The 12,002-nt window shown below is 37.9% G+C and overlaps 1 protein-coding gene across 2 annotated transcripts; it reads left to right on the forward strand.

Annotated features, from left to right (window-relative positions):
• Positions 1–1,260: 1,260 nt before the first annotated feature.
• On the forward strand, positions 1,261–6,450 carry SYP71 (syntaxin of plants 71). Of its 2 annotated transcripts, XM_086581406.1 has the most exons (9): positions 1,261–1,610; positions 1,695–1,820; positions 1,884–2,049; positions 4,108–4,193; positions 4,321–4,389; positions 4,581–4,625; positions 4,712–4,774; positions 4,894–4,970; positions 6,170–6,450. In XM_086581406.1, exons 1-9 carry the CDS (start codon positions 1,275–1,277, stop codon positions 6,183–6,185), a joined length of 984 nt encoding a protein of 327 aa, XP_086437532.1. In that variant the 5' UTR covers positions 1,261–1,274; the 3' UTR covers positions 6,186–6,450. The 2 variants fall into 2 exon arrangements, with proteins under 2 accessions (XP_086437532.1, XP_086437533.1); XM_086581407.1 differs by lacking the exon at positions 6,170–6,450 and having other exon boundaries at positions 1,314–1,610; positions 4,894–4,974.
• Positions 6,451–12,002: the final 5,552 nt, after the last annotated feature.

Raw genomic sequence — 12,002 nt, forward strand, 5'->3', positions numbered from 1 at the left:
TGTGCGAGGAGTAGTGAGGCCTCGAAAAAGTTGAGATTCTCATCCCTAAACAAAAATAACAATTTCTATAATTAAAATATTTCACAAACAAATAGATCGTAAGATATATAATTAATCAAGTGAGCGTATGCAAACGTTCTTGAGTTGGTTGTTTTTTAGAGAGGGTGTAAAATGACTCTTGGATGATGTCTGTCCCCCTAACTCTAATCCTCCTACTTTCTATCTCTATATTAGCATGAAAAAAATTCTTTAATAAGACAAGCAAACAACTTTAAACTAACCTATTAATCAAGTCCTCACAGAGGCTTCATTCAACTTCTCATTAAGAGATGAACAACTCATGATCATTGGACTAAAAACAATAATGGAAGGAAAAGACATAATAAAAAAGCATGAATATAATTAAACAAAGAATTGAAATTGTCTAAAAAACTACATATAACTATTTAGTACCACGAACTTTCATTTTTTTTTTTCCCTAAATGGTGCCCGTACTTTTTTCCTCGCCTATTAGTACCACATATTCTCAATTTGCTTCAATTTAGTACCTCAATTTGCTTGTTGTCTCAATCCACCTGATTTCTATAACGGCATTGGAACTGATGAAAATACGGTTGTACTTCACGACATTGGAACTGATGAAAATGTAGTTGTACTTCACGGTGTTAAGACTGATGAAATTAAAATGTAGTTGTACTTCCTGGTGTTGGGTATGATAAAATTGTGGTTGTAGCTCATGGTGTTAGATCTAATGAAAATGCGGTTGTAGCTCATGGTGTTAGATTTAATACAAACACGGTTGTAGTACTGGATGTTGGTTCTTATGCTTCTCTTTTCATCTCTCTCTCTTTGTTCTACGCCCGTCTTTTCATCTCCCTCCTCTCACTCTCCCTTCTGTCATCTCCCTCCTCTCACTCTCTTTGTTCTCCGCCCTTCTCTTCATCTCCCTCATTCATCTTTCTCCTCCTCTCATCTCCTACCCTTGCTACGCTCACTTCCCCAGTGCTATGCAGTAATTCTAGTATTTTCGTTTTCATTGTAATCTTGACCTATAAAATTTACAAATATTTTGAATAGACTTGATATATAACTTCTCTAATAAAAAATGACAAATTTAAATAAATTGAGAAACAACATTACCTTTAAATTTGAACAATCGATTAGAATTAGAAAATGGAGTCCTCTTGTAGCTGGTCAGACTGTATACATGATTGACACTCTCTTATTGAAGAAATGTCAAAGAGAATAACATCCTGGTGGCAAAAACAAAAAAGATGGAGAAGTTTAAGTCGGACTTAATATTTCCAACCCGTGCCCAAAACAAGCCCATACCCAACATAAAAAAAGAGAAGTGGCCTAGCTGGAAAAAACTAAAAAGAACGTTGAAACAAATTTTGGTCTCTCTGAATCTAATAAACAATTTGGAGCAAAAGAAAAGAGAAGAGAAGATGAGCGTGATCGACATTTTAACACGTGTGGAATCGATCTGCAAGAAATACGACAAATACGACATAGATAAACAAAAAGATGGAAATCTAGCCGGTGCTGGTGACGATGCTTTCGCTCGTTTATACGCTGCTTTTGAAACTGACATCGATGCCACTCTCCAGGTAGGTGTAGACATCATTTCTCTTTCTACTAATTCATTTATTTATTTATTAATTATATGATTTATTTAAATAATTTTGTTGTAGAAATCTGATGCGGCTGCTTCGGAGAAAAATAGAGCAGCTGCTGTTGCGTTGAATGCGGAGATAAGGAGGACTAAGGCCAGATTGCTTGAAGAGGTTCCTAAATTGGACAGATTGACTCTGAAAAAGGTCAGCCGAGTTTTTTTTATTTTTATTTTGGTCAACCTTAGAAATTAACATATGATACTGTAGGTGAAGGGGCTTACTCAAGAAGATCTCGCTACTCGCAAGGATTTAGTACTTGCATTGCCAGATAGGATCAGAGGAATTCCAGATGGGACTGCGAATGGAGCAAAACAAACTGGAGGTTGGGCTGCTTCAGGCTCACGTCCAGGAATCAAATTTGACTCAACAACAGGTAACACACAAGCTTTTTGGCTGCTCATATTCTTTACTTATGTCCTAGACCACCACTAGCTTGTATACTTTATTCGTTCCATTGCTAACAAGTTACAACAAACAACATAGAGAAGAACAAAAAATGTTTTCAGTTTTACCATTGCTACAGACAGCCATATGTGATACGTATCAATAGAAACCCCACACGCTTCACTAATGTCGACTATAGAAACCGTAATGTTGATATGATACACGAGTAAGCAATGTGAGATACGTATCAATACATCAGACCTTGTATACGAAGTATTTTACGTAAAAATGTTTTCTTTTACCATTCCCATGTAGCAGAAGTATCATTACTACTTCTCTATTAAGTTCCTACCTTAGTCCCACACACACACAGACACAACCAAAGAGTGGGCTGCGTCCCCCCTTGTATATGATAGATGCTATGTTACATGGACACCCCATATTGCAAAAATAATCCATGTTGGATACATATCCATGTGTCCTTGTTGGACACATATTGTATGTAATGTACCTCGGTTTTTTTTTTTTTTTTCCGCTGGTCAAACACTTCGTATCTATGTTGGATATGGACGTGTGAATGTAACTTAGGATGGATAATGTAGTCTACCAAATGCATTATGACATAGTTGGAAATACCTAACAGTTGGCAACGATCGGGGTGGCAGTTATTGTACTTCAAGTAGTTGATGCATCGCACGTAAGAAAAGTAGACCAGACAATAGCTGTATTGCAGGGTTAACTCAAAAAAATGCATGCCTTATTTTTATTTTTTTTTCCATTTATGTGTATTAATCAGAAAGACTAAAGCAGAAGTTAAAGCTTAAAGTTAAGGTTTCAGTTTTATATTTAAGAGAAACAATACTTTCATCAACGAAGGCCCCATCTTGATGATTACCTTTTTCTGAAATCAAGACATTTGTAAGCAATTAAAGCTTCTTACAATCATATTTTGCAATGCAATTCAAATACCAATTTAGTAATGCAGATTGCTCAACTTGGCTTAAGCCACAAAATTAAAAAGAATTCCGAATAGGGCCTAAGAGTGGCGTTCACAGACTATCAATCTTATATTCTATTGGAATTCCAAGACCGTCTAGTTTCAGCTCTAATGATTAGGGTACTGTAAATACACAAGATAAAAAAGGAATTTCATAGTCATACGAATAATAATTAATAAAAAAATTCCAATAACGTTTAAACTTCAATAAAAAAATGAATCCAATATATAAGGTACAGCAAATGAATAGACCGTCATTTTGTGGCTCATCACATAGTAAAAATATTTTGTTAATGTTAAAATGTCATAGAAAGGCAATATTAACTGTATGGGATCAAACGTGTTTGATACAAATTTCCAGACAAACAATGACTTTTTAAACAGATTGGTTTAAGAGTATAAACAAGTATAAGGTAGAGTCTATTTACATCCTGACGTTGATTACATAAGTGAACGATGAATCGAATTATCCCTGCATCCAGTCTAGCTGAAATGTACTGAATGGGTTTCAAGTCTAACTGTTTTACCGGTACTCAGCAGATAGAATCATAGAACCAGTGATGAACAAAACAGCTCCAAACCAATGATCACTGATAAGAAGTTAAACAAACATACCATCAGTACTTTGGAAATGGGCATCGGGGTGGGGTGGGTACTTGGTGGAGTTGGTTTAACGACGTGAAGAGTTATATTGACAGGTTGGGCACCCAAATTTGGGAGAGATAATTTTATAGAGGAGACTGAGAGTGAGAGAGTTTTAACGAAGATGAGATGAGAGATTGGAGAGAAAATAGAGACAGTCAGACAAACAGTGTGTCAAGTGACATTTTGGACCCCCACCCTCCTTGGCCCAAAACCGTTCGCTCTGCTCACTGGATTAAATATGGGCATCCAATTCAAAACCTGTTGGTGATGAGGCCCTAGGATTTATATACTTATTGGATATGCTTTAGACTCCCAATGTGGGATCAATAATTTCAACACTTACGTAAATATGTAATGTTTTCGTTTCCCCTTTTGTTCTTATCCTTTTTCACACTCTATCAACAGATGGAAAATTTGATAGTGAGTACTTCCAACAAACTGAAGAGTCAAGTCAGTTTAGGCAAGAGTATGAAATGCGGAAGATGAGACAGGCAAGTACATGTCAATATTTCTAGTTCGTAATTAAATTCCTAATGTAATTAATTTGATTACTTTTTCCATAGTTACATGCTGTGAGTTGCTGCAAATCTTTATGAATGTGAAAACAAATTTATGCAGGATGAGGGTCTGGCTGTTATATCTGAAGGCTTGGAAACTCTGAAAAATATGGCCGGTGACATGAATGAGGTTAGTTATGCATCATGCATGCTATTGAGTAAATACAACTTTTTATATTTGATTCAAATGCTGTTGAAAATTTCGTTTTCTAGATTTGCCATCTAAACAAAGCATTCTCCGCTGTTTGATTTGTTTTCTGGAGAAAGTTATCCTAGGAATGAAAATGCCCTAATGAAATAGTAATCGGGTCGTATATGCAGGAATTGGACAGGCAAGTGCCTTTAGTTGATGAGATTGACTCCAAGGTACAGAGCTTTCGATTTTAAATCAAATTAAATCCTTACAATGAAGTGAAGTGGACTGTTTCAGTGAGTATCTTCTTTGATGGCAGGTGGACAGGGCGACTTCTGACCTTAAAAATACTAACGTCAGGCTTAAGCACACTGTAACTCAGGTAGTTCAGATAAGCCTAATTATTATTTGAATTTTATCAACTCTAAGCTATGCTCATTCTGCATGTATTAACATTGCATTATCTAACTCTATCAGAACGATTGATTATTTTTTTTCCAGCTGAGGTCTAGTCGAAACTTCTGCATCGATATTATTCTGTTGTGTGTAATTCTTGGAATTGCTGCCTATTTATACAAGTAAGTTCATTGTCTTTCTCAGTACAAACTTAAGAGAGTTTCCTTTGACAGGCCTACATTACAGTATTATTATATCTAACAGTACTCATCTTTTCCTTATGTCCTTTAGTGCATGCCATCTTCATTTTAACAAAAGAAGTTTAATATTTTCTCATATTTAAACTCCACGAGCAACTCCATCTAAAGGAATTGTTTAAAAGAAGGATATTGAAAAAAGCAAACTTTAAGAAGTTAACAACAAGATGCAGGGCAATGCATATGCTGTGTATCCTTTAGTCACTGAAACTATGCCCACTGGTATGGCTTGGCTGTTGGTGATACCTGTGTTCCGTTAGACTATAAATGATGTTTGTATGCATCTTTTGAGGCCATACTCAATGGCTTCTGGTGAGCGGAATCAACGCATAGCTGATTCATTTTTAGGATTAGTTTACAGTTAGGTTAAGGTCTTCTGGATCTTCATATAATTCACTTTGTTGTACTGGCAGTAGCTTTTACCCTTCCTTAGGGAAACGGGTTTAGTATTCAGTAACTTCACATATGAATGAGATTGAGCTCCTTTTTATAAATAAAGATAGAGCCAACGAAGAATTTTTCAAAAGTACTGTATGTATTTAGAATCTGATATGCAACTTTTTTGCTTATTAAATGCTTCACCCTCTATAATGATGATGGATGGTTCATGTTTAGGATCGTGGCTTTATTCGAAGTAAACACAATCAGGTCTAGGTAGATACAGTTTGAGAAGTCTATGGAGTATCTTAAACCTATGTGCCTTGTAGCACAGATAGACAATATCATGGGGTTGGTTAGATATGCATTTATTTGGCGGGCACCATGATGCTATAGTGTGAATAAAGGTCAAGTTAACGAATCAACACTCAAAGACAAACTTTGCGTATGACATTGAATCATCTACCTCGGTGGTAGATAATTCGGTCTCTTTGTCTACTTGAAGTGCTTAAAGTATCTTTAAGGCTCTACAAGTTATTAAGCATGGAGGTGGCCCTACTTCATGTTAATATGTCCATAATCCTTACTCCCCCTCCCCCCCCCCCCCTCCCCTCCCCTCCTTTAAAAACTCAATGATGAATCGTATATTTAGTATTTTACTTGTGTCGCTTTATCTACTTTAGTTTCTTTTGCTTCTCCATTAGTTTATAGTTTCTTTCAACTTATTTCTGTTTGATTTATTGCAGTGTGCTGAAGAAGTGAAATGGTCTTGAAGCTACATCTGGTTGTTTGATCTTGACTTTTCTGGTATTGTTCAATTTTTTTCCGGCTGAAACTATCATCTGTTTTTTTTCTGGGCTTTCTAGTATGTATTCAATTTTTTTTCTTGTTTTACCACCGGTTCTTTTCTTCATACTCAGAACATGGATTGGTTGGTTTTTAGTGTGGGATTGTGGTGTGTTTACGGATTTGGTGTAATATAACCCCCTTTGTTGATAAGCTTATGCCTTGCTGTTATTGGTTAAAACTTTTTAATTAAGGATTGATCCTCACTGTCTCTAATACATATATTGATTACCTCTTCAAACAATCAATTAATAAAAATCCTCACTGCTCAATGCTCATAAATCCGTCTGTTTTCCTGTTCTAACTTTTGTCCTCGTATCGTTATTCATTTGTTTGTTTATATATTTGATTGACAAGGAATGGACATGTTTAGAAAAATAGTGGATCAAGAAAGGAAAAAAAAAAAAAAATTGTAGCACAAGAGAACTTCATGCAAATACCTTTAACTTGGGAGGTGTCCAGTGGCTTACTGGTTAAGACTCTGGAGGTTGGGCCCAAGGTCATAGGTTAGATTCCAACCATCACCGGGGAATAGTGGATTAGGGAATAAAAGTTCTAACTATAAAAAAAATACCTTAAATTTAAACTGCTTGCCCTACTATTCTTTTAGATGAGGTTAATTAATAGGAAAGAAGCCCTGTGATGAAGATTCCTTACTGCCTCTTCTAGACATCTCCGTTCGTCTTTAGTTATGTCCTGCTGCAAGACACTGTTGAGAAGCTTTGTTCCTAGTGATATTCACTACCAACCTTGGATTACTGAAGACCTCCCGTAGACTTCTGTGCCACTTTTCAGTGGTTTTGTTGCTCTTTGGAAAAAAGTTTCTGTAAAATCTTATTTCCAAGTGGTAAATACCTTTCAAGAGGAAAGGCTTGTCAGCAAATATTCTCTTCCAATTCACACTCTTGGAATGTGTTTGGTTGATGTGATATTTTGCTTCAAGAGGGGTAGTCCTAGAATCCTGAACTGCTTGAAAGTTAAAATGATTTTTCGGGCAAGGAAGTTCCCAACTAGCAAGTATCTTTTATTCTGGATTTTCTATTTAATATTCTACACGTAATTCTCTTTACAAAAGAGAACAAAAGTCAAAAAACAGCAAAAGCAAGTGTTATAAAACCCATATTTCATTTTGATTGTGTGCGTATCTGTGTTTCTTTTGAAATAAATGGTACTTAGATGAGTTTTTGAGAAGTTGAAAAATGGTAATGGACGCACGTCTTAAGAAAATAGTCTCGATTGAATGGAAGACCTTTGAGTTCATGAAAAACAATGCGAGGACGATCATAGTTGTCGAGAGGGCTAGGGGTTTCTCAACCAAGGTTGAATTTTTAATAGTTTCTGGTAAGTGGATTGCTGACAAGCTTGCGACTTTTGATAATAAGGAAGTTAAAGTGGGTATTGTGGGAAAGAAGAGGTTTGATGATACTGATATATTGCTCGAGATCAAGAACAACAGATCTGGCTTATTCATATCTTTACTTTTCATTTCGAAAAGGTTTCGAAAAGGGGTGATTACAATCTGCTGTCCGGTAGGGGAGAGGAACTTTGGCTTGTCAACATTCAAAGAAGCATTACTCCTTTTTTGTAGATCCGCTCCAATCCTGGTTACTCACCAAATACCAACAACTGGCGTGTTACTACAGAATGTTGGAGGTGCAGCAAGAGTGGTGGTGAAACATGGGTATGCAGATCGTGCCGATAGACTCAGAAATTCTGCATTAATGGTGGAGTCTAAGAGGACCGACATCGACTGGTCGAAAATTCCTGAGCTATTGAAAGACATCTTCAATCTACATAAACTTCCTCAGTTGACATGCGTTAATAGCTGCAAAGCTATGATGGAGCTGTCCACCATAGAGGAAGTTGAGAGGTTGCTCAAAGCCCCGGGATTGAGTATCAACAGGCTAAACTCAGTCTTCGAAGGTGGAGACCGGCATCTGAAACGATTGATCCGTCGTGGCTGCACAAACGTAAACGATGGATTGAGTTTCTCGGAATCCCATTGCATCTATGGTCCTTAGAAGTCTTCAGAAAACTGTGTTCCAGCTTTGGGAGGTTTTACAAGGTCAAGGAAGAGATTGGAGGCTATAGAGAAGTCTCTCGTGTTAAGATCTTAGTAGATGATTGCGATCTGCTTAAGATTCCTAACATTCTACCGTTGATTGATGAAGGTTTTACCTATCCAATCAGAGTGCTGCCGGAAATTGATGATCTTCACTTTGGGAAATTAGTTGTTGAAGGAGACGAGTTGCATCCTGGGTCAACTCAAGAGACACAGACTCGTTCCTATGCTGAGGTGGCCACTAATGGTAGAGAGAGTCAGATTAATAGAAACCCACGGGAGCATTATATCAGTAGGTTTGGGGTTCAAACTGACACACCGAGCAATTCAAAATTCAAATTCACGTGGAAGTAGAATTGATGAAAGACGCTCGCATAGACAGGCCCATAATGGTTCCGAAGAGGAGATGCAAGGGTCCAGAAGACAGGCCCAAGTCCTAATGGACTCTATGTTCTAGATACATTTTCTGGAGTTACAGGTCGGGTTTGTAGTGGGCCTAATCTTAATATAGCCCAGACTTCACCATCACCAACTAAGTTTCGCGTGCGAAGTCTCATTGTTTGCACTGCTAATAAATCGGCCAGGGATGATACGAATGTTGAAGGCAGGGGTGTAGATGGGAACAGAATAGTAGAGGATGATGATGGGAATTGGGGATCGGCTTCTTCTTCATCCTCAGGAGAGGTGGAGGAAGAGAACTCTGAAGATGAAGAGCTGCTTATCGACTCTTTGCTGAACCAAAATGAAACAAATAGTTCAGATAATGTCTCTCGAGTTAATGAGACGCAATTATCTGAGAATTGGGTTGCTGACACCGTCATTCCTTTGGGTACAATGTTGGGAGTCACTACAGGCAGCAAAGGTGCAGGGGATCTGTTGAAAACCATCAACAGTAGGGTTGAGATGGAATTGCAGATTCCAAAAACGAATACAGAGGTTATTGAGAAGGGAAAATCGGTTTCTAATGTCGACTAACATCATGACATGGAACATGAGGGGATCTACGAACAAAGAAAAAGTTCGTAGATTAAGAAGGCTTATTCGTAAGCATAGACCGATGATTGTGGCATTGCAAGAAACAAAAAAGGAAGTATGTAATGAGAAATTTATCACGATCTGGGGAGAAGAAGTGCATGCATGGGATTTTATCCCTTCTATCGGGATATTTGGAAGATCAGGGGGACAGTTAGTGATATGGGATACAGATAGAGTGACTGTACAGGATACTCTCAAAGGGGCTTTCTCTTTATCACTCATTTGTCTATCTAATGTAATGGGGTTAAAATGGGTGTTCACAAGTGTATATGGGCCAATTGATGCAGCAGATAAGGAGCAATTTTGGAAAGAACTAGCTGATATAAATGGTTTGTGGGATTTGCCATGGTGTATAGGAGGAGATTTTAATAGTATAAGATTCACAAAAGAAAGGAGAAACGGCTGCGGAATCTCAAAATACATGAGAATGTTTAATGAATTTATTGACAGTTTTGGTTTGATGGACTTCACTCTGTCAGGAGCTAAATACACATTCTCGAATCACCATGAACGTCCCAAGATGAGCAGAATTGATAGGTTCTTGGTGAGTTCGTCGTGGATTGAGCATTTTGATGAGCATGGGGAGCAAGCATTGGGGTATAATCTTTCTGATCATCGTGTTATTCTCTTGGAAAAATGTCATGCTGAAGGAGGTCCTCGTCCCTTTAAATTCGAATTAATGTTGCTGGAAAAGCGAGAAATTGTTGGGTTAATGGAAGGATGGTGGAATGAGACTGATAGTTGTGGGAAGCCGGGGTTCGTCTTTAATAAGAAGCTTAAGCATTTGAAACTCAAATTGCGAGAATGGAATAGGGATAAGTTCGGTAGAATTGATCTGAAAATTAAGGAATGTCATAAAATATTGGGTGAGCTGGAACAAAAAGAGGAACAAATGGATCTCTCTAACCAGGAACTAGTTCTTAAAGATGAAACAAACAAGATGTTGGAACAACAGCTGAACAGGGAAGAAACTTATTGGTTTTCAAGGGCAAAGACTAAATGGAACAAGGAAGGGGAGAGGTGCACAGGCTATTTCCATCGGATTGCTAATGCTCGTTTTCATAGCAATTCGATTACAAAATTAAAAATTGATGGCCAGTGGGTTAAAGATCAGTTGGTAATGAAAAAGCACATTGTTGATTATTATTCCAGCCTATACAAAAAGGAATGTTTGGACAAACCTACTCTTGATGGGCTAGAGTTACCATGTATAGAGGAGGAACTAGCAGTATGGATGGAGAGGAACTTTGAGGAAGATGAAGTCAAAAGGGCTCTCGACTCTTTAGCAAGTGAAAAATCTCCTGGACCAGATGGATTTGCAATGATAGTGTACAAAAGTTGCTGGCATTTTATGAAAGATTTTGTCATGGAGGTGGTCTGTGAACTGCAGGAAAACTCATTTATTAACTAGAGATTCAATTCTACTTTTATCACATTGGTTCCGAAAGTGGATGGGGCAACTACAGTGGCGGAATACAGACCTATCAGCTTACTGGGTGGAGTGTATAAGATCATAGCTAAAGTGTTAACACTTCGGCTTAAGACTGTGATGCACAAACTGGTTGGGGCATATCAAGGATCATCTTTAGAGGGACGACAAATTCAAGATGAGGTTTTGATAGCAAATGAACTTATTGATGCCCGTCGAAGGAATGGTGATCCTAGACTGATTCGTAAGATTGATTTTACGAAAGCATTCAATAGTGTAAGCTGGTCCTTCATTGACTATTTCTTTGGGTAGATATGGTTTTGGAATTAAATGGAGAGCGGTGGATCAAAGCATGTTTATCTACGGCACATTTTTTTTCATCTGGTCAATGGCAGCCCAGAAGGATTCTTCACTAGCACAAAGGGCCTGCGACAGGGAGATCCTCTATCCCCATTGTTGTTCGTGCTTGTGGCGGAGTCACTAACAAGGATGGTATTCAAAGCTCAAGACAATGGTATGATTAGTGGGTTCAGAGCTTCAGCTACAAGTCCGAGTATTCCCATACTCCAATACGCAGACGATACTATCTTTTTTTTTTATGCTAGAGAAGACCAAGTGCTCAATTTAAAGGCTATCCTTATGTGGTTTAACGTGGTCTCAGGGTTGCATGTTAATCTGAGCAAGACTAACCTATATGGAGTGAATGACATCCCCAATTTAGATGCATTGGCCATGGTTTTGGGCTGTAGGACTAGTTCATTACCATCATCATATCTCGGGTTACCGTTAGCTGCTGGGTATAAGGCCAAAAGTATGTGGAACCCAGTCATTGAAAGATGCAGAAAAAGATTAGCTATTTGGAAGCGCAAATATTTGTCAAAAGAGGTAGGATTATCCTTATCAAGTCCACACTTGCTAGTATGCCCATCTACTTTCTTTCTTTACTCATTATTCCAGTATCGGTGGCTGAATTACTTGAAAAAATGATGAGAGACTTTCTTTGGGGTATGACAAATGAAGTGCAACATTATAATTTGATATCTTGGGAAAGAGTATGCCTTCCAAAACAGTATGGTGGACTTGGTTTTAGACGTATTCGAGATGTGAATGCCTCTTTGCTTTCTAAGTGGATTTGGCGTTTCGGTAGTGAAGAAGAGGGTTTGTGGAAAGATGTGATCAGGGATAAATATGGAGTTGTCGGAACAGA

This window comes from Coptis chinensis, chromosome 8 (genome assembly GCF_015680905.1).
Source record: "Coptis chinensis isolate HL-2020 chromosome 8, ASM1568090v1, whole genome shotgun sequence".
NCBI classification, from domain to species: Eukaryota; Viridiplantae; Streptophyta; class Magnoliopsida; order Ranunculales; family Ranunculaceae; genus Coptis; species Coptis chinensis.